The 22,104-nt window shown below is 39.0% G+C and overlaps 1 protein-coding gene across 1 annotated transcript in view; it reads left to right on the top strand.

The window, feature by feature from the left end:
- The first annotated feature begins 313 nt into the window (after positions 1-313).
- pex5la (peroxisomal biogenesis factor 5-like a) overlaps positions 314-22,104 on the top strand; it is a 67,218-nt gene continuing 45,427 nt past the window's right edge. Inside the window, exons 1-2 of the mRNA XM_042516559.1 lie at positions 314-412; positions 18,802-18,913. Coding sequence (XP_042372493.1) covers positions 344-412; positions 18,802-18,913 — 181 coding nt within the window. The 5' untranslated portion in view covers positions 314-343. The remainder of the gene's footprint in view (positions 413-18,801; positions 18,914-22,104) is intronic.

The raw sequence follows: 22,104 nt of genomic DNA, 5'->3' as shown, positions 1-22,104 counted from the left end.
ACTCTGGTCTGTGTAATGAGCTGTGTATGATCTTCTGTCATCATAAGCACTTGATAAGTACTGCTGTGGACGACCATGCTCATCACTGTCTACAGTCAACCCTCTACATTGTGCAGTGACCCTCTTTTCATTGCCATAGTCTTGTGGAAATGTCTTCAGTCGATGTGTTGTTACCGTAGACAGCCCCACACAGTATTTCCATCATCATAAGGTAAAGTCTTTTCTGTAAGATGCCCTGGACGGGGGCAAAAAGCACTGAGTTGTCCAACTGTCCTGACACAAGTCATTGTTGATTTCACTGTTGTAGGGGAAAGACTCTAGGGCTGCAGATAAGACTGTTGCCATGGTCCTGAAGGAGATACCAAGTAAGGCGTCATCAGAAGGGAAGCCCCTCCTCACAGTGACTACCAAGGTGGGCAGAACCATTTCAGAAACTCCCCCGCCCTCCCCCCCGCCTCCAAGTGAAACGTCCTCCTGTGTTGGTCATACTGAACAATAGCAAAGCTTTGAGTGTCCTATAACTGACCTCCACTCTCTACTAACTCATTACTTAAGCCTTTTGACTGTTGTATCTAACAAAGACGCAACACATATTTCATTTCCAGCTGCTCTATGGGGTATAAAACCCTACATCACTACATTGACACAAACAGTGAATCATTAGATCGACAGAAGCGGCCAAAAATTGCTGCAATTATCCATGCTACTTTTTATCTTTTCAAATTAGCCTCTCCAAGATTTATGGTGCTTTTCTTGTTTAGATTTATTGTGCATTTAGTATGTATGGGGGGGATTAACCAGAGGGTCACACAAATTTCCTCTCCCATTCCTAATCAGGTGAGAAAAAAAAACTCCCACATGAACTTTTTACACCTCATAAGCAGCTAATCCTTAGCACAAACAGCATATGAATGCATTTCCAAAATGCTATGCCACACAGCATGGCATTAAGCTGTTGATTGAGCTCTCTGTGTATAAAATACTGCAGAAAAATGACTATACCCGCTGCTGAGCTTTTCACTCCTCTTTTGCTTTTTACGTGTTGTAGCTGGTTGGAGCCGGTGCTCCAGATGCCAATATGAGTTTTCTTGCTCTGTGCTTGATTGCTTTTTGTACAGTACGTGTGTGTGCGCTGCTGTGTGTGTCCTCTTTTATATCTGTCTGTGTTTTAATAACCTGTAGCATGCTTCATACTTGTTTGATTTTCTAAAACAATGTCTGGCTTTGATAAGCTGTCATACTACCAAGTTAATGCTTCCACTCAGGAGGCTGGGACTTAATTATGCCTTAGCATTTTTGCTGAGTTCACTAACGAGAAATGACTTGTATTTTTTAAAATATATGCTCCATTAGGCTGTAATGTGTAAATCATGATTTGTTATAATTATAATGTGAATAAAATGGCAAGAAAATGTCAGTGACAATGAATTTCTCTACAACAACTAATCTTTTATCTATTGAATAGATGCGGCGTAGTGGAGGGGTATACGCAGGTATATCCACCTCTTTATCTGTCAGTTTAGAGCATACCCAACTATCAGCCTAAAAAGCCATTGGAATATATCGGGGAATATATCCACTTCCTCCTAGGTAACCTACCCATCTACCTAATTATCCACCCACCTCATCAATTACCACTAAACCACTAAAACGCAATAGATGCTATTCCCTTGAGACACTGTAGTGTCACAGAAATCAATATTATGGACACAACAGGTCGATAACTACCTGTTTGTTACATTTTACCACCTGTAAATATCAATATCTTTATCCTTCAGCGAATCCATTGACAGGATAAACTGAGAAAAACATACATGAAATGAATATGTCCAGGTCACTGTGACTAATTCTCCAGCACAGTAGTGATTAAACCATCATCCCGCTCATAAAGGTTTTCAGCATGTGTCAGCGAGGAAATATCCTCTGCTTCACAGGAATGACAGTAATGCGTTTCCATTATCAGAAAATGGTCTGTATGAAATAAACACAGAAAGACCTGTTCATGCAGTGATAGCTACCACAGCTGGACAGATAAAGAAAATGCACCACCTATAAACTCACACTTCATTTGGAAAAGTCAAGCAATATATGAGAGAGGAGCTGCTCCACAAAGTCAAGACATTCTCTGACATTTAGTATCCACTTATTATGCACAGACTACACCGAGTAATATTGCCACCAAATATGTCACGTTGCCCTATGAAGCATGTTAGCATTACCATAATGTAATCACTTCACTTGAGCCACACTTGAGCCATGTCATCACAAAAAGTAAGTCATATCAATCAAATTTTTCATCTTATGGATTTCTTACTAACTTCTACTCGTAATTTTCATACTAACTGCCTATAAAGTGATTACAGCTACAACAACAGCCGTCTAACCAGAACCAACCTACAAACCAATAGCCCAGGCAAGGAAATTAAACAGGACAAACACAACAGGAGTGAGGCAACACCATACAGGAAATATATGCATTAATGTATAAAAATAATCACTTACATTTGTCATGTTATCAGGCTCAGTCTAATCATTTACCTTGATATGGATTTTAGGTCACGCTGTATATTGTCCTAATGATGAGAGATGGTAATATATTAAAAATATATTTAAATCCAGTGTTTATTTGAAGATTATGCACTATTCTTTGTTACACCAGCACAACACTGAAAAAAATAGAGGTCCGCACACCAGGGAGCTCGCCTTAAAGGATTTTATTCTGCGAAAATAGGTGACGTATTTTGGTTTATCTTGGATCCAGCACCAACTACGGGATGTGTATGTCTTCTGGAATCTCTATACACCAGTACAACACCACATCACATTTAACAACATTGCATTTCCAACATGGAATGAAAGTAATACCAACCAATTTCCAAATTCAAGGAGAATTTTCGTTTGGCTTGTCAATCTCAGAACGCTATTCACCACAAAGGCGGATAAATGTCTGTACCAAAAAAGTCATGTATTAAACTATGCTGAGAGTCCGCCTTTAGGTGCCACTTATGGGTGCACGGATCTGCTGCACTGATGCTGCTCCTGTGCTGTACCACTCACTCACACATACCTGCACCGATGTGGCGAAACCCAACCATCTTGAGCGCTATTAGTTTTGCCACACTGTTAACTGAATGGAACATCAGTTGATCCTTTAAACTATCACTTACCACCAGTCTGCAGCTATTTAGCACTGCGTGCATACACAAGAATGTTATAAAATAGTAACACAGAGGCCCTGTAGTTTGAACCAATACAGTCGACTCTTTTTTGCCTCCTACATTGTCAACAGCAGCGCATACGCTCCACTTCTTCTGTTCTTACCTTTCACATTAAAAGCCCAAGACATATACACTTCGTCACTGCTTAATCAGAGTGAACTTTTTCACATGCTAAAGGTGCGCTGATGAGTTGTTCAATATATTTAAATAAATTTGCTTCAAAATTTTGTTCTGGCCTTTGCTTTTGACAAAATACATTATTATCTCAATGAAATGTAATGAGACAAATGTTTATGTGAAACAAAAAAGGCAATGTATCATTTTGGTCAGTAAAAAATATACTTTTCATCAACATCTAGGTCAGTGAGTCAAAAAGTTAATTTCAGACACTAATCTCCAAAACTAAGCGTTTTGGGAACAAAGCAAAAAAACCTTGTTTTGAGACAGTGCATTTCTTAAAAAGGCTTTAAACTACTTTTCTCAGACTAATAGGCCATACAATTCTTGTAATCCTTCAACACACCTGAAAACATGGCAATTAACAGCCGCTGCTGTCAGTCCAGTCACATTAAAGCACCTGCAGTATCGCTGTCAAGTGACTGCTCAGAAATGCCGTACGAAACAACACAGCAACAGACTAGGGATGCCTCCAAAAACCAAAAAAGAAGCAGCATGAAACTAGACATCTATCTGTAGCAACAGCAACAGAGACAAATATTATTTTAACAGTTCTTTCCATTTCTTAGTCCCAGTAAGGATGACTCCTAGTGGTAAAATAAAATATGTGATTATATGACTTTTAATTTGCAGCCCAAATACCAAAGAGTAAATGTGCTTTTAACTATGAAACATGTCATTTAATTTGTGCAAAATGAAAACATTTTACCAGGAATTTAAATATAATATCACTTACTTCTCTAAGCCTGACTTCAGTTGTTAAAACACGTGTTCCTTCATCTCAATAAACATGGACATTGTGGTTTATTCTGAGAAAATACAGCATTGCTCTGGTGCCATAAATACCTACAAAAGTATTAATTTTCAGCTAAAAATATTCCCCAATAATTACACAATTTCAGTAAAGTTTGCAAAACACTTCAGTGCTCAGCTGTGTCAGAAAATTACTGAGCAATTTTTTTTTATGAAATTATCTGTGGCCTGTTTTAAAAAAAAAAAAGCCACTTCAGTAGAAATTAATCAGATCGGGGCTGAGTGCCACAGACAGGGCAGGAAAATTGGAAAATATTAAAAGACAGACTTTTGCTTTGTTGGTTCTGGTCTTTTCTCTGGGTTTGCTGAATATTAGATAATACAGAATAGTGTGACCCTTATTTAAAAAAAAATGAATGCACACAATAGGACAAAATTCAGTCTTTTACACGATTTCATTTCCAAATTTACAGCCTAAGGACAAATCTTGTAAAGTCATTATGATGAGTCATAAAACACCCAAGTAACTGAACTCCAGTATGCAGGCCTGTGGGAGTAAATGGAACAGTTCATCGCCACCCACAACAACAGCTACGATACAGCTGTAATGAGTAAACAACCTGCTGCATTACAGAGAAAACTGCAAAGATATATGAGAATTAAAAAAATGTAAAAAAGCCTTAAAAAGATCAGATTCTGAAGAGCTGAATGAGAAATAATTCCTCATCATAACATACTCCACATGTGAACCACACATACTGAAAGATGTTGGATGTAATTACTTCTCAAGACATGATACCTTATATAGCCTCCAGGTTTAACAACCATTTTAGCTCCTCCGCTTTGATATTGTGTATCCACCTTTCCCTTTATGTAGTGTTCTCCATCCTCCCCACCTCCTCGTGTCCTCACCTCGACCTCCCCGCCTTCAAAGCTCTGACAAGTTTAACTGGTACACGGTTCCCTTAACAGAAACATCTGAGAGATCTCTTGGAGTCAAGCCCAAGCGGCACAATTAGCTCAAGTTTTCCATTACATAATTTTCTACATTATTCCTTAAAGTAAACAAAGTGCCAAAGTGATTTGCATAGGAGAGGAGCAAAAAGGTATAACATGAGGGGAGCAAAGGAGGGGGAAAAAAGCAGATGGGGAAAATGGTAACCTCCTTGTAGAGACTGGAGGGAGTAATGGGCGTACAACTCAGGAAGATGCACTCTTGGCTTAAGAGCCAACCTGTAATTGGCATTTGTGTGCTATCCGCTACCAGAGTGTCTGATGCATCTCCCCTGATGAATGTGGTAGATCCTCTGTCCTATTTTATGGATGATTAGAAGAGTAGAAAATGCAGAGGTGTTGTCATCATGACCATTATTTAAAATTGGCCCCCATGGCAATCACAGGAAGTGCTTTGAAGAACATCTACAGCAATCATGTAGTGTGCGGTAATGATAGCTCAGTGTCCTCCATCAGGAGACTGCCAACAGTGATGTTCAGCCATATCCTTGGTACAGTTATGACTCAATCTTATCTGCTCAAAACTGACAGTGAAATATGATGTTTTTTTAAAAAAAAAAAGCTCAAAATTTAAATCTTACTTACAGTTTTTTGATTATTCGTAGAGATGTCCCAGTCAAGTTGTTTTTTTTGCCCCTATTCCCGATCTGGGTCATTTGATATTAAGTATCTGCCCTGATCCCATACTTGTATTTACCGTGATTATACAGCTACACAAAACAAACCTCAAGTAATTTTAAGTTATTAAAATCAATCCAGTGTATATGCTTCACGGTTTAATAGCTCTGCAATGCAGTACAAGAAAAACTGTCTGCATCCAAACAGTTCCGTGAGGATTTTTGTACTTTATTTTTGCACGAATAAAGTAAAAATGGCTCTCATCACAATTCCACTTAGTGCAACATTTGTTTTTCAACAAAATAACAAAGTAAACTAACTAAATGTGGCTACAGAAATTGCTCTCAAACGCAGCACAGTAATATAAGTACAGAACACTATACTTGAGTAATTTAATCACAATTCCACTTCAAAGTACTGTTATTGCTGAACAACAAATAAAAATCTGTCACAATTCTGCTTATTACAGCATTAGAGTTCACTAAAAATGAACAACAAAAATTTCAATTCCACTTTGAGTGCCGCAGCAGCTCAAGTTAAACATGAAAAAAACAGTTTCTACTTATTTGAGTAGCAGCATTACCATAAAACCTGAATATCTGCTGCAAATCGTGATGAAATCTGTGTGGCAGCTGACATAATTACAGAATTGGGTGGGGCACATGCTAATAATAACCGATCACTATCAGTTAAAAAATACGTTGATCGGACATGATGCTAAGCCTTCCGATCCGATCAGGACATCCATAATTATTGGATATGATCAACAGCGATTATAAGTAACTATGCCGGTCAAACAGTAGCTCTGTCATAATGCCAATGTGTTTATGTTTCACAAATTTCATATTTACAAGTTCCTCATATCAGTGTAGCCTCTGAACATGCAAAGATTTGTTAATTTGCACTAAACACAAGCTGAGGCTGTCATTAGGGAATAAGAACATGTCACAAGTTTTTTCACATAAATGTCTAAACCACAAATATCAATCCTCTGGTGGTAACAATGGAAAAGAACATTTCAGAGCAAATCATGTTTAGATGTTTCACCCATAAATAATTGGCATAAAGTCCAACACTTTTTAAGCGGCTGTTGGCTTTCACCTGGGTTGTAACCTTGTCAGCGATCCTATTTGTGATATTTATGGACAGAATCTCAATGTGCAGTTAGGGGGCGGGGGGTGTCCAGTTTAGGGAGCTCAGAATTGCATCTCTGCTCTTTGCAGATGATGTGGTCCTGTTGGTTTTGTCAGACTGTGACCTCAATCAAGCAGCGGGGCAGTTTACAGCCAAGTGTGAAGCCATCGGGATGAGAGTTGGTACCTCAGGGTGCCCATGCACAAAGGCTATGTCCTTGCCGCAGTGACCGCAGGTTCGACTCCAACCTTTGGCTCTTTGTTTGGTGTCTCTCTCCCTTTCACCCTGAAGCCTTTCTATCACAATAAAGCCCCAAAAAATCATCTCTGAAAGTCAGTACCTCCAAGTCTGACACCATGGTTCTCTGACTTGTCCGCTCTGGGTTGGGAGTGACTTACTGCCCCATGTGAAGGAGTTCCAGTTGTTCATAAGTGAGAGTAAAATGGAGCATGTGATGGACATATGATTTGGTGAAGCGTCAGCAGGAGGGCCGCCCCCTGAAAGCTGGAAATTCGAATCATCGGTCTGAGACTACTCAGTCGACTGAGTGTTTCAAGTCGAGCCGTCATTTTTTTTCGAGTCAGTAAGCTGTGCAGTGTACTTCTGGGAACAGACTTTGCTGTGGAGTGAAAGCTCCTGACTGTCACGCTACTCTTTGGTAGGCTGCACTGGATGTGGTGCAGCGGCACAGAGGAGGAGGGACTCTTCACCACAGAGCTCTAAGATAATATTGTCTTCTTTCTTCTGCTTAAAAGTGGTGAATTTACAGCTCACAGCGACTGAATGGCTTTTGTTTGATCTCTAGTGTCTGCAAAAAATGTTGTTGCACACTGCCCGTTCTTCCTTAGTGCATTAAGCTTGTTTATTGTATAACATGAATGTTATTGTCACACTGAAATGCTAAATCCCGTTCAAACTTTAAAACTTCAGATTTTGAAAAAAAAGTCAAACATTTGTATTTAACGGCCAAATCTTATCTGACTGACATGATTCTGAGTTGGGTAAAGCCCACGTCAGCAGTGACGCATGTATCGCACCGGCGCATCGTGGTGAAGGTAAAGCTTTTAATTTACTGGCCCAGCTACGTTTCAGCCCTCACCTACAGTCACGAGCTTTGGTTAGTAACTGAAAAAATGAGATCACGGATACAAGCAGCCAAAATGAGTTTAGTCAGGAGGGTGGCTGGGCTCAGCCTGAATGATAGGGTGAGGAACTCAAACATCCGGAGGGAGTTCAGAGTGGAGCCGTTACTCTTTTGTGTTGAATGAGCAGAATCAGGAGATTTGCGCATCTACTTAGGATGCCTCTTGGGGGCCTTCTGTTGGAGGTTCTCAGGGCACGTATAACTGATGGGAGGCCACAGGACAGAACCAGAACACACTGGAGGGATTATATATCTCATCTGAACTGGGATGACTCGGTATCCCCCTGGAGGAGTTGGAAACCATTGCTGGGGAATGTGACATCTGGAATATTTTTCCAAGCCTGCTGCCTCCACAACCCAGCCCTGGATAATGAAATGGAAATGGATTGAAGGATGGATATTTCTATCAGAGCTAGTGTAGCGACTGACCAACAAACCAACTAAAAACATCAACCATAAAGCTGCTAGAATGGCTAAAATCTTTACCCGAGATGTCCCAAAACTGTATAACCCTAAGAGATCCATCACTCAGCAGCAGCTTCCTATAAATGAGATCCTTTTTTTTATAATCCTCATTGAGTCAAGTAAGAGCCAAGCTGGTTGCAATTTTTCACAAATAAGGTTCTCATTTCACAGCTAAACACGATGTCATATTTTCTGAGAATATGCCAACGCTGCCAACTTTCAGCAGCGAACATGACTCAGCAGGGCTCTTGGCCAAGAGGCTGTCAACAGCTCTCATTATTCTCTAAAAACCTCCTGACTATTTAATGAATTTAATGTATTACTTGAAAATTATGGTATTCTATAAATGTCCAGCATGCTGCTCTGCTAACAGCGCTGACCTTCAGTCAATCAGTCACAACATCAAAAACAGTGAGTCTTTAGGGAAAGCTTCAGCCTGCATGCAGAAAACATTTTCACTGCTTAAACAAATAGAGTGTAAGAATCCAAGGTCATCTGTCATGAGGAGGAATTTCCACACAGACCACATGGGTTGAACAGTCCACCTCTGTTTAATGCAGACTGTAACTCTCGGATGTCCCTAATGCTTTACGAGCATCAGAAAGACTGTTATTCACTGACAGATGTTTTTCCAGTTATCATCCACTCAGCCACTGCGAGCATGTGAATTTATGAATGCCATTTACATTGTTGAGAGATTCTCCCCCTCCAGTCCCCAGGTCCCATGTCTCCGCAAGAGAGCACTATATTTATACATCTCAGCTGGCTTTTATGTTGAATGGGCCAGTCAGCTGAGGAGCTGTTTGGATGGAGCTACACTGGATTTGTTGAATACAGGAAAAAAAAGAAAAAAGAATTGTTTCAGAGGAAACTGTATTTTTTAAAATCATTATCTATGATGTACGATATCAATATCGTATCGTACTGTAGATTTTCACATTTCACATTTATCTCTGTGCAGTGATGCACAGTGGTGTATTAGTTTACATTGGATTTCATGAAAAACTAATGTAATATACATTAAGGACACCAGCTAGGGTACATACAGTGTCAGAAGCAATATAAAAAAGATAATTTAATGTTACAGAAACAAAACATCTTCTGTGAGCTTTAAAAATGTAGAACTGAGATTAAAATTAATACAAAACTGCATGAACCCTGCCATAATAATTTCCAGAACTTACTGACTTGTAATGCATTACATACTTTCAAGGAAACTTAAACTACACAAGTAGATGATATGTAAGATATATTACTGCTACATGTCAAAGCGCTAATAAAGATTAAAAACTAGGAGCGTCGATCAAGGCAAATGATCAGGATCTGCGATATTCGAGCTTACAAAGTTTTATCTGATCCTTTATAATGCATAGCAAGGCAGCGAGTGCAGCCGTCGTTAACCCTTCAACTCCCTTTTTTACATCTCTCCATCACTGGACTGAGCTCCTATGTGTGTGAGAGCAAGATCTGAGGTCCACCGACAGCAAAACATCATGACATCACTGACAGCAAAATGCAGAATGACACCGTTTATTATTATTTATTTATTTATTTATTTATTTAAATTATACAACCACAAGAACTCAAGGTTTCTGGACACAAATTATTGGGGGGTTTTGGTTTTGTTTTTTATCCTTTCATTGTGCTGGCACTAATGGCGCATTGTGTTTACGACAACCACTCAACACACCACTGCAAATTCAAAAAAAAAAAAAAAAAAAAAAAACACAGCTGTCACACCACTGAGCAGAAAGCCAACAAGAGTGATGTTTTAATGTTGCCTACTCCACATAAAAATGTACAAATGATGAATATAAAGATTCAGTGGAACATTGTTCACTTAAGTAGGCACTTAAGCAAGGCTGCACTGAAGCAACAAATACTTGAGAATACTCTCTGAGAGGGACAGAGAAATACCCTTGAGACAACGACAAAAAAAGATTAAAAAGAGGGTTTGTTATTTTTTTTACTTTTTTATTCATTTTTACAAAATAATAAACATTACGGAACAGTTTCGATGCAGATTTTTTTATGAACGGTATTCAATTGTCAAGCACGTCCATAATTTATTTCTATCAGGATCTCAGGCTAAAATACTTGATCAGGACAAGCCTATTAATAACCTGATAAATCATGATGCTAAGACCAAAAGGACACAGAAGTTGACTGAGTGTTATTTGTCTGTGGGGCTCTATAGGCAATGACAGCTATTTTCATCACTGATTAATTTAGCTTTTAAAAATTAATTTATTAATTAACTGAAATGTAAAATGTTAAAAATTATTTTTTCAAATTACTTGTTTTGTCCTACCAACAGTCTAAGACCCAAAGATTTTAAATCTACATTTTTTTTAAGCATAAGACAACATGTTGTCATACTGGAGAGGTTTTTAATTTGTTATTAACAGAGCATGTGAGTGCAGCGGAGCGGGAGCAAGAGGGAGGATTTTGGCTGGAGAGCAGAGAGCCTTTGAGAAAAAGCTGGAGCATCACCTTATCTCTGGCTCCATCCCACTACAATTTCGCTCCGGTGCCGCTCACACCATGCGTCTGAAGCATGTCTGACCCAGAAAGTACTTAAAAAGTCATACATTTAGGTGTACTATTCCTGTAAAAGTAACAGATAACAATGATATGGAAAAAGAATGTGGCAGCATCGTTTCAGCCGGTAAAGATTCACTCTGGAATCACATTTACCAAAAGTACAAAAGTGTATTGAAAAATTGGAGCGTGCAATGGCGTGTGATACGGGTTGTGAGTGACAGCGCCAGCAACATGATAAAAGCATTTAACCTCCTCCCTGGCACAGAGGAAGAAGATAGTGAGGTGAATGTGGGTGCCAGCAGCAGCAGCAGCAGCAGCAGCAGCAGCAGCAGCAGCAGCACTAAACATGAGGAAGAGGAGGATGAGGGACCACCTGCACTCTCACAAGTCAAACAATCTAACATTAAAATACAAGGCAGATGTTTTTCTTTTTTTTTTTCTGGAGCGAGCACTGAGCGATTTGAGTGGAGCAGGGTGAAATCCGAGTGAAGGGTGGAGCGATGATTAGCGGAGCGGCCTGCATCGCCTCTGAGCGGGCATTAGGCAGAATTTACAGCTCTGTGCCCCAGGAGCGGGAATTCTTGTCACTCCGCTCCGCTCACATGCTCTGTTTCTTAATAAATCACTCATTCAATTAATCAATTAAATTGTTCCAAGGTCATTTTCTGTCAATAAAACTAATTGATTAATCGTTTCAGCTCTGACTGTCTAAAACAAAAGAATAAGAAACTCACACAACACCTGCCAGGCATGTTTGTATACGTGACTGAGACAGATTTATATATATTACTTAATATTACTGTTAAATTATTCTAAAAGATAAAAAGAAGCCAGTTTTCTCAAAAAAAATATATAGCCACCTACAAAAAACAGTGAGCTAAACCACTAGACCCATCTCATCATCAACACACACACAGGCGCGCAGGCTTAAAGGGAAAAAGTGTTTTGATGTGGTAAATAATAATAGCAGGGTGGATGAATGCTGCTGTTTTTGTTTTGTCTGAATGACAAGCAGAGCTTCTCTCCTTCACTGCAGTTGGGTCTGTCAGTTAAATCATTCCCACGTATGTTTAAGGTAGCGTTTTAATTAGGTAGCGTTTCAGCTGGATACGGGTAATTAAAGCAGCAGAAGCCATTGGAAATGATTCATTTCTTCCATTAAAGGCCAACAGTTGAGTTGTTATTATTCAGCTTTTATCAAGTTTTGCGGCAAAGATAAAAGGAGACATCTCCCTCTTGACAACACTAACGATTGTAACTGAGGTGGCTCAGCCTTCACTCAGACTCTATTACACTTTTCAAAGCACAGACCGTAAATCACTAGATAAATTCGACCTTTGAAAACAAGTCTACCCCTATATATTCTCATCCTATAATTTGTCGCTGGTGTCCAGAATTGGCGGGAAATGCATGGGCCGGCGGCAGCGGAGGGTGAAATCAGGTTACTTCACACTGTGAGACTTCCCATGAACCAAAGCTTTATTCTGACACCAGAACAGCACAAACTCTAATTACCTATGCTGGGTCAGCGTTCTCGCAGCGCAGCACAAACTCTCCAAACAACGTAATGACCCCTCACTGGATATTATTTATGTACCTCTTTTTTTCAAAGGTTTTCTGCGTGCTGCAGAAGTTTCAGCTTTTTTTGGTTTGTGCAGCAGATATTAAATCTTATTCCAACTTGTGATCATCTTCTACTTTTCCTCATTTCATCTCTTTGTTGGACATCATTATTGTGAAATTTGGACACATTTCTGTTGTTCAAATATGCATGAAGCGAATTCCATATATCTAACTCATCATGATGAAATTAGCTACAGTATGTGTCTTAACCTGGGCCCCCTTCAACAGCTTAAAAAACATACGAACTGTTTAAACACTCTAACATTTACTAATTCCACAAAAAAACACAAATGTAAGCTGATGAAACATTTCAGTGGAAAAACAGAAACAGGAAATTACCCATTACATCTGTTTGGAATATCAGATATGTAAAACCTGGTTAAATATGATGATATTTTACATGCACCATATCTACAGTATGATTGCTGTTGATTGTACTTTTTACACCACACTATGACTCCCAAACCTATTAGATTTCTGTTATTTTTGTTTTTAAACTGTTTGCTCATAAGAGGTCTAATGGCAAGTCAGTCATTTTCTCGCGTCCTCTTGACCCCAAACATAAGTGGCAATACAATGTAAAATTACATTCTCTAATTTTCTTGTTTGTGAGTTACTTTTTTTTTTTGCAGACCGCCAGGAGAAAAAATTATTAACGTATGTGATGTAAACAAACATCACACACTGAGCAATTTTAGAGCTAAGTTGTGTCAGCAGCTACAAAAAATAAATTTCCCATTATTTTACATCACATTGAGGGAGATAACTGTCAAAATGTCATTTCACACAACAAAATTCCACGACTTTTTTCGAAACTCTCGCTGGTTTTCACCACTTCCATGACTTCCAGGCCTGGAAAAGGTGTTTTTTGAAATTCCATGACTTTTCCAGGTTTTCCATGATTATGGGAACCCTGAAATCACTGTATATGTAAAGTAGACAATTAAACAGGATGTATTTGCTCAATTTAAAAAATGGATCATCAATGCAAAATGCAATAATAGAGGCTCATTGTTGTTCCTCATTTTTAGCTAAAGAACAGTAAGACTGCATTGCTCTCTTTCTCTGTTTCATAATACACTCAGAAGATTCAAAGAAGTAAAAACTGAATTTATTTTGTGATATCTGTTTTCAACCATTTAGGCCTTTAAATAACATTTTTTAATTTATTTGACAATGGTTATGTTTACATCCTTGTAACACTAAATTTTAACCAAATCAAAAGAAAATCTGCAAAAAGGTGAAATTCTTCTAAATGTGTGCTCCCATCCACCACTGCAATGTGAATAGTCGGAGTTGGGCATAGCAAGATAACAGTTGGTTGCACCAGTTCTCATGTGCCTTTAAATTACTGCAGAAGAAGAGGCCTCTATGAGATAAAGCAATAAGTGAGCACAGCTAGACCAAAAATCGTGGAAAACAATAAAGAAATCATGACGCAAAAAGTACAGTATTTCTGTTTGTTTCATGCTCATGTCCATTGTCTTAATTGGTATACATATTTCTTAATTTTGTCACCTTCATCCAATGCACATCCTAGATTGCTTTTTTTTCCAACACTTTTTGGATATCAAAGGGTCAAAAGAAAAGAGAAAATATGTCAAGGAATAAATATGTTGGCATAACTATTATTTTTACGCATAAAACAGTGGGATTTGTGGACCCTCGAGCAAAACAAATGAGTTAAATACCACTATAATCACACAGGTGGATGGATTTATACATTTTTAAATGTGAGGGCTCACACAATGGAGACATGGGATGAATACCCCATTCAGTACCCTTTCATATGAAGCATATGGCAGGTTGTGTGCAGCCCATTCCATGATTGGTAATTAAACTCTTAGCACCTTCATTAAGATTCTGCTTACAAACACAGCCTGGAGAGTTACAATAGCAAATGTCATGTTTCCTCGCTGCCAGCATTATATACACTCTACTCTGACAACAGTGGTAGCGGCTTACCCTTTCTACCTTCAATTATGAAGCATTGGTTGGTAAATTGTGGCCAGCTGCACCTGGAGTATTCAGGCTTCAGGGTAACAATAATGAATTGGATGTAACTTATTCTGCAGCTGCACTGGCAAGCCTACAAATTGGTGCATCACACACAAGGTGATTAGCATTTTCATGGTTTGGAAGGTGAAATAAGCAATAACGGTAAAGCAATTATTGTTTGGGACACATCCATCCCATTTCACTAAACCCAGCTCATCTCAGCGGTTCTCTCAATATCAACTATATGACACTGAGTGAGATTACATGCAACTACCTGCTCCTGTTTGTGTGGAAATCTGATTTCTTAAATTTAATGTAAATGAGGGACCTAGTTTCCTTAATTGTGCACTCGTATTTTGATTTCTTTTTTAATATGTGCATTATAAAGACTTAAAACAAAAAGTAACATTATAACTGCAGTGCTAAAGGATGAAAGATGCTTGTAGTTGTGTTTTCTTTCATCACAAAAAAAAGAATCTTAAATAGTAAAAGTGCTACACATCAATCGCACAGGTGTTTTCACATATTGTGCCTGATTACAGCTCTTCTGAAGGTGTAGTCACACTAGATTTTACTCCTCATTTATTCCTATTACGAATAGATTGAGAAGTTTCCACTTCCGGCCATGAATGAAACACTAACTGATTGAAATTGCAATCCAATGTCCACACAGAGGATGGACTGGGATTGACCTCTTATTCAGGAAATATTGATTGCTTTTATTTATGTTTATGTTAATGGATGGCAAAATAAAGCAAGCAGCAGAGAGGGAGGGACGCTGCTTAGCTATAATAAGCACAAGAACAGCGACAGAGGTTGATGTCAATAAAATAATTTGATATAAAGTCACGTAATTGACAACTTGTCATGGTCTCCACTTCCACTGCTACACCAATGACGTCTAGCTCTACATTTCCACTAAATCCATCACCGCTGCAACTCAGTCCACTCTAACTGCCGAACTGAAATGAAATTATGGATGCAAGCCAACTTCCTCAAACTAATCTGTGATAAATCAGACATGATCATTGTCAGGCTCAGATTTCTCACCAAAAACACATCACCATTGATTACTCTACTCCCATATATCTGTAATCTCTGAGTTATTTTCAATAGTGACCTCTCCCTGGAGCACCACATAAATTAAATCACCAGAACTTTCTTTTCTCCACCTAAAATGCATAGCTCCTCGTCCCCCATCACTATTCCTCTCTGCTGCTGAAACTTAGATCCATGCCTGCATCACATTCACAACTGATGACTGCAATGGCATTCTTTAAGGTACATCACCCAAAGACCTAAAAAACTAAAACCTAATAAACTCCAGTATATTCAGAACTCTGCGGCTTGTCTGCTTAAAAAGACAACATGCATTTTTGAATATAACAAATGGAAAATGTTTTTCGGCATATGTGTAATATTTTGACATCTAAATCACTATTATCAGGCGGCAATTCCTTTAATTTTGAAAGTCAATGACAAAAGTTGAAGCTTTGACCCTGTTGTCACATTCATCACCGATCAGAGAGCAGTGAAAGCCCCCTGCGACCTGCCCCGAACTCGGCGGGCCCACAAGAGAAGACACCCCAACACTCCAGGATCAACAGCTGGTGATTTGACTGACGAGAAGGACTCAAGTGATGAAACTTTGCACCCCGAGGATGAGGTCGCAGCCCACATGGAGTTCAAGAAACCCAAGGGGGATCCTTTTGAGGTTTTATGGTAGTGGAGGGAGCATGTTTACGATGTTTCCCCCATCCTGGCATTGTGCCCAGCTAGTGAAAGAGATTTTACCTCGAGGTAAAATAGGTAATTTGTAACTTAACAACGGAGAATTCAGCTGAAACAAGAGACTGTGGACGATATACATTATCTGCACAGCAACCTCAAGCCCTAAGGACATAAGCCTAAATATCAGCACAGTGAGTTACAACTAGGCAAAATGTTCTCCTAATGTGAAAGACAGTCCCTTTATTGTGAGGAACTGTAGCCTGTGTGAGTTTAATTACAGGTGCAGGTAGGGCTGGCAGTGGGCGGGTGCGGCTTTGACTTGGAAGTAATGACGGGTAACGTGTCAAACTTAATGGGTATGGGCGGATGCTAGTTTTTATAAATGGACCCATGCAGAACTCTGCCTCCACTGGCTCTCTTTCCAAAAACTGATCCAATTAACCAGACCCCCTCCTACCTTACAACGCGCTCCATCGCCACACTCCCTCCTGCAGCCTCCGATCCTCTGATGCCAAAACTCCTGTCTCCACCACTCAGGACGAAGCTGTGGTCCAAATGCTCCTCCAAATGTTCTGGAAAAAAAGAAGACAAAACCCAAGTCTGTAGGCAACAGTGTCATCATAAACATAAAGATGCCAGTTTGGTTTTAAAAAAAAATGTGTTCAGGGGTTGAGGAGACATCTCAGTGCAGACAAGATGTATGAAAAGGTTTAAATGTAACCAGGTAATTACAGGGCATGTAAAGACACCGTCCAATTCCCTGCCTTACAATGACATTTTCCAATTACCATGTTGTGTGTGCATGCCATCATAATGATGTGATTGTGTGATGTCGATAATTCTTCATTCAGCAATGGCTAAACAGCAGCTGTGTTTTGATGTCTTTCACAAAAGCTGTAAAAGGAAGTTGGCTGCAGCCTCACATTTGGGCAAAATCAGTCACTAATGCAGCAGTCCAACCATATGCCAGTGTTCAGTCATTACTGGCACACACACAGCGAGGACAAAAATAACAGCCATCCATGTCTCAAAATACTCAGAACATGATTAATGTGCTCTTTGTTATATGTATAGTCTCTATACTTTTCACATAAACATTAAAGGGACAGTTAAACTCAAAATTATAAAATACTTTCCTCTTACCCGTAGTGCCGTTTATCAGCCTGAACTGTTTTGGTGTGAATTGCTGAGTGTTGGAGATATTGGCCATAGAGATGCCTGCCTTCTCTTGAATATAATTGATTTAAATGGCACTCGATTTGTGGTGCTAAATCACAAAGAAAAAAGAATACATTTGAAAAACTCAACAGCAATGTCTCTTTCCAGAAATCATGATCCAGTTATTAAAGATCATCCACGCACCTTGTAATAAGCAGTTTCATGAAGGAACTATGTTCTTTCTAGTGAATTACACCTGCCAACCGTATCACAGCACAAAAGGAAGCGTTCATCTCCTGCTAGCTTACAGAGGACCACTGAGCTAGTTACAGCTCAGCTGGGGAGGACGGTGTTAATATCTACATCTCCTGCTGTCATGAGCACATGCCTCTCCTACATGAAACTTTTTGGAACAAAGTCTGTGGATTATCTTGAGTAACCGTGTCATGATTTCTTAAAAGAGAGTCGGAGACGAGATGTGTATTTACTGTATGCATTTGCATACTGTATTGTATATACGTTTATGTATACTATCTGTGTGTATATGAATGTCGAAGAGCGACTGGGGCGTCAGGGTGGGTTCTGTTTTATTTTGTTTTTTGTTTAAGTATGTCTTATTTAGTTTGATTTGATTTTCTTTTTGACTATGGATCCTCTTATATCAATATCATTTTTGTATAAAGTTAAAAATATATATATATTTGTATGAATGTTAAAATGAAAAAGAAAATAAATGACAAAAAAAATAGAAGGTAGACATCTCTACGGCTGATATCTCAAACACTCTGCAGCTCACACTAAACAATCTAGATTGATGAATAGCACTACAAGTACAGAAAAAAAGTATTTCAGATTTTGGGGTGAACTGGCCCTTTAACACAACCCAAGTAGGAACTCTTGTCACTGTTAACACAGGCTGCAACATCCCTTAAATCTGAGTGGATCAACACACACTTGAATCACTTCAGTGTATCTATGTCAAGATGCTGTGAATAAATGATGTGCTGCAAAAGAGCAAAAATGTGTTATCTTCCTAAAAAGACACACAGACATGTTGAAACTTTTGCAATGCAGGGATGTGGCAGTATAAGGACACTGGTGTCATCTGTATCATGCCCAACAGGGCCGAACTTAGCTTTTTGTTAACATACCAGGGACTCTTGTACTGTGTGATTGGAGTGTAATGCTGAGAGCCTGAACTGTCTTGTCTGTTTGCCCTTACAGCTGGTGAGTGAGCAACAAGAAAGCCGCCCGCTTTTAAGTCCCTCCATCGACGATTTTCTCTGCGAGACCAAGTGTGATGGGGTTTCCCGCCCAGTGACTTCCAACACAGCAGGTATTGTACAATTTCAGTCTGCATAAACACGTCTGTCTAACATACGTAGATGACCCAGTATTACAAGACATTTTTCGTCGAGAGATGCTAATAGCAACCAGGCATCTACAGCCAACAATGCCATTTGACTTGAGTGGATCAGCTAATAGGGCTATTTACACCTGGCGTATAAAGGGTTATGTCAGAGGCAAGCACACAGATGTCTGTGGCCAGTAATGGTGTAAATCACTAGTTTCATTATGATACAAAATTATATTGATTCTTTGGAAAATTATACGATATTTGCCAATATCCCAGTCTGCCACAATGTGATTTTGATTGAATTTGATTCGATTCAGGGGACTGGGATCGATATAAACTGATATGCCACCTATTTCTTTTTATCTTTTGGCCCAAAAAAATGAAAACAACAAAATGTCAACAACTGTCATTGGTTAAGTGCAGTAAAGTTTAATTTAAATTGACTCCACAAACACACATCAGACAGCACATTGGATAAGTATACTCTCCTGTCAGAGAGCCCGTTCTGGAAGTTATCTTTTAATTTTAACCCAAACCAACATCTTTTTCCTAAAAATTGAGAAATATCTGGCTGGAAGAAAACTTCTCCAAACAGTCATAAAACATGGATTACCAATGAGACCATTTAACAAAAGTATAAAATTCAGCTAAATAATAACTGTAAAGGTTCACAGACAAAAAAGTAATTTTTTTTCTGATCACCCATTATGAGCTTAAGCACTTTCACATTGCATAAATTAGCCTAGAGGCACGAGGATTTTACCTCTCCTCACAGCTTAAAAATTCACATATATTATTTACACTTTTTCTCACTCAGTGCTGGTTTAAGTGACTCCAGGCTGCATGCATACATTTTTTAAGGTCTAACATTGTTGAAAAAGAGCAGATAATGTTGCCTTGTTGCTGCAAGAAGCTACTGGAATGAGATGCTCAGACAGGCAGTCACATCATCAAAAATCCCATAACGTCATTGTTTAAATACAATATGTTTTGTCTGTTTACTAGGGCTGTAACCAACTCAGAATAATGCCAGTTGAATCGGATTTGGCTGTTCAATACGAATATTCAACGATTTCCTTTGTTTTCTATACAAAGTTTTAACGTTTGAACGACCTCCGCAGGACATTTAGTGTGACTGTAGCATTTATGTCATCTAGTAAAAAAGATAATAGCGTTAACCAACACTAGATATCAAAGAAAAGCCACAGACTGTATCGTGTTAAGTTGCTGTGAGCTGTAAATTCACCACTTTAAAGCAGAGGGTCTCACCTCTCTTCTCCTCTGTGCCACTGTCTATGCACTGCCTGCATGTCCGCAGCTCCAAAGAGTACCGTGAAACTTAAGAGCACTCACTCCACAGCAAAATCTGGGGACCAAAACATGCCCAGAAGTACACTGCATGCTGGCTAGTAGAAAAAAAAGGGAAAGCCCTGCTGTTAACCCTAATTCCCTCCGAAATCTAACAAATATTTCCACACAGCTGATTTCTTCCTAAGAAAATTACATTATCCTCGTCTTTTCCATCCCAGCTTAGGCGTATCCTAATGCTGATGATATGGATCGATGTTTTCCCTATGCATTGGCCAAAATTGCACCATTGATCACTAAATCAGTTTACTGATCCAAATCGATGGATTGTGACACCCCTAGTGGACAACAATGCTAGTGTAAAAGTCCATTGCATCTCACTCCCTCTATGGACTGTACTGCTCTTTATACTACCTCACCTCACATGACTTTGTGGCAGTAGGCTTGCAAAATCTTTCTCACACATTTACCACTTTAATTCCAGAGAATATCTAAGGCTGTTTAGAGCTATTCTTAACCATGACCTCTTTGCCCTAATTCTATCCACTTCCAACCTCTACATGTCAACATGACAAGTACGAGCCATTCACAGCACACAGTGGGATCCAAAATAACATGTCATAGGTATGGGTATAAATAGCCCAATAGCTTATATAACAGAAACTCTGTTTTCAATTTGCTGCTTAACAGACTCCACGTCAAAAGAAGAATATGGAATACAAATGTACTCTCACTCTGCAGTATACAGTGGAAAAGCTTTTTTATATCATGCTGTGGTTATTAACGTGAGGGACTGGATGGCACATTGGATGATGCCTCCTGTAAACAACATGTTTTCATTATCCATGGCAACAATACTGTGGAGGCTGCAATCGATTCAGCTGGGTTATGTGTCTATTAAACACACCATCACACCAGTAATCACTATTAGTAGTACCAACACAAAAAGTATGTTTAAAACATATACAACAAAGAGCTCATAATAACATAATCAGAGCCAATCAAATACATTCGAACCAACATCAAAATGTAATGGAACGCCATTTCTGAAATAAAAAAAATAAAAAAAAATAAAAAGGAACCAGGCCAGAAACAACTGGCCCAGGGGGGTTCACATGCACACACACTGCCCTGCACTACACAAAAGAAAACAACTTGTAAAACGCCATGTGCAAGCTTTGATGCTTGCAGTTCTATCGTGTGAAAATGGCCAAGACCAAGTTTAAGTGCAGTCATTATTACATTGTTTGCTGTGGTGAGCGTGTGTTTGATCGAGAGACAGAGAGTTACTGTGGATGCACTGAGAGCAGACAGGTGTTGGCGGTCAGAGCAGAGAGTCTCCTGTGTGCTTCTTGACCATAGTGTGGAAGCTGAAGCAGGACGGTTAACATGTTCACAACAGGACTGGTGTTCTTTAATTACATTTTATTAAAACGTTTAATGATGAGAAAGACAAGGCTTGAAGTTACAAGTTATAATGTTCTACTGTGATTGGAGATTTTTACAATTCGATGGTTAAACAAAGGCATATTATTCAACTAGTGCATCAGTTCATCTAATTTCATCATAACACATATGCCTACATGTGAGAGCAGTGCATTTTGACTGTATCCAGTGTTGTGTTGGTTATACTATAGAATGATGTATTGCTTTTGTATCGTGAATAATACAAAAGCTATGGATTTTTTTAATTGCATACTTAAAGGCAATGTTAGTCTGAAGAAACACAATTTTTTTTTTTTTTGGTTTTCCAATATTCAGCCTCATTGCATGGAGGCCAGCACAACAACTCACTGGAAATGTGAAGTACATTATTAAACAGGATGGATCCTGCTATATATGTGTTCATCTTAAAACTGGGT

The sequence above is a fragment of the Plectropomus leopardus genome, chromosome 3, assembly GCF_008729295.1.
Source record: "Plectropomus leopardus isolate mb chromosome 3, YSFRI_Pleo_2.0, whole genome shotgun sequence".
NCBI lineage: Eukaryota > Metazoa > Chordata > Actinopteri > Perciformes > Serranidae > Plectropomus > Plectropomus leopardus.
The sequence above is the reverse complement of the archived record's forward strand: the minus strand, read 5'-3'. Positions and strand labels throughout refer to the sequence as shown.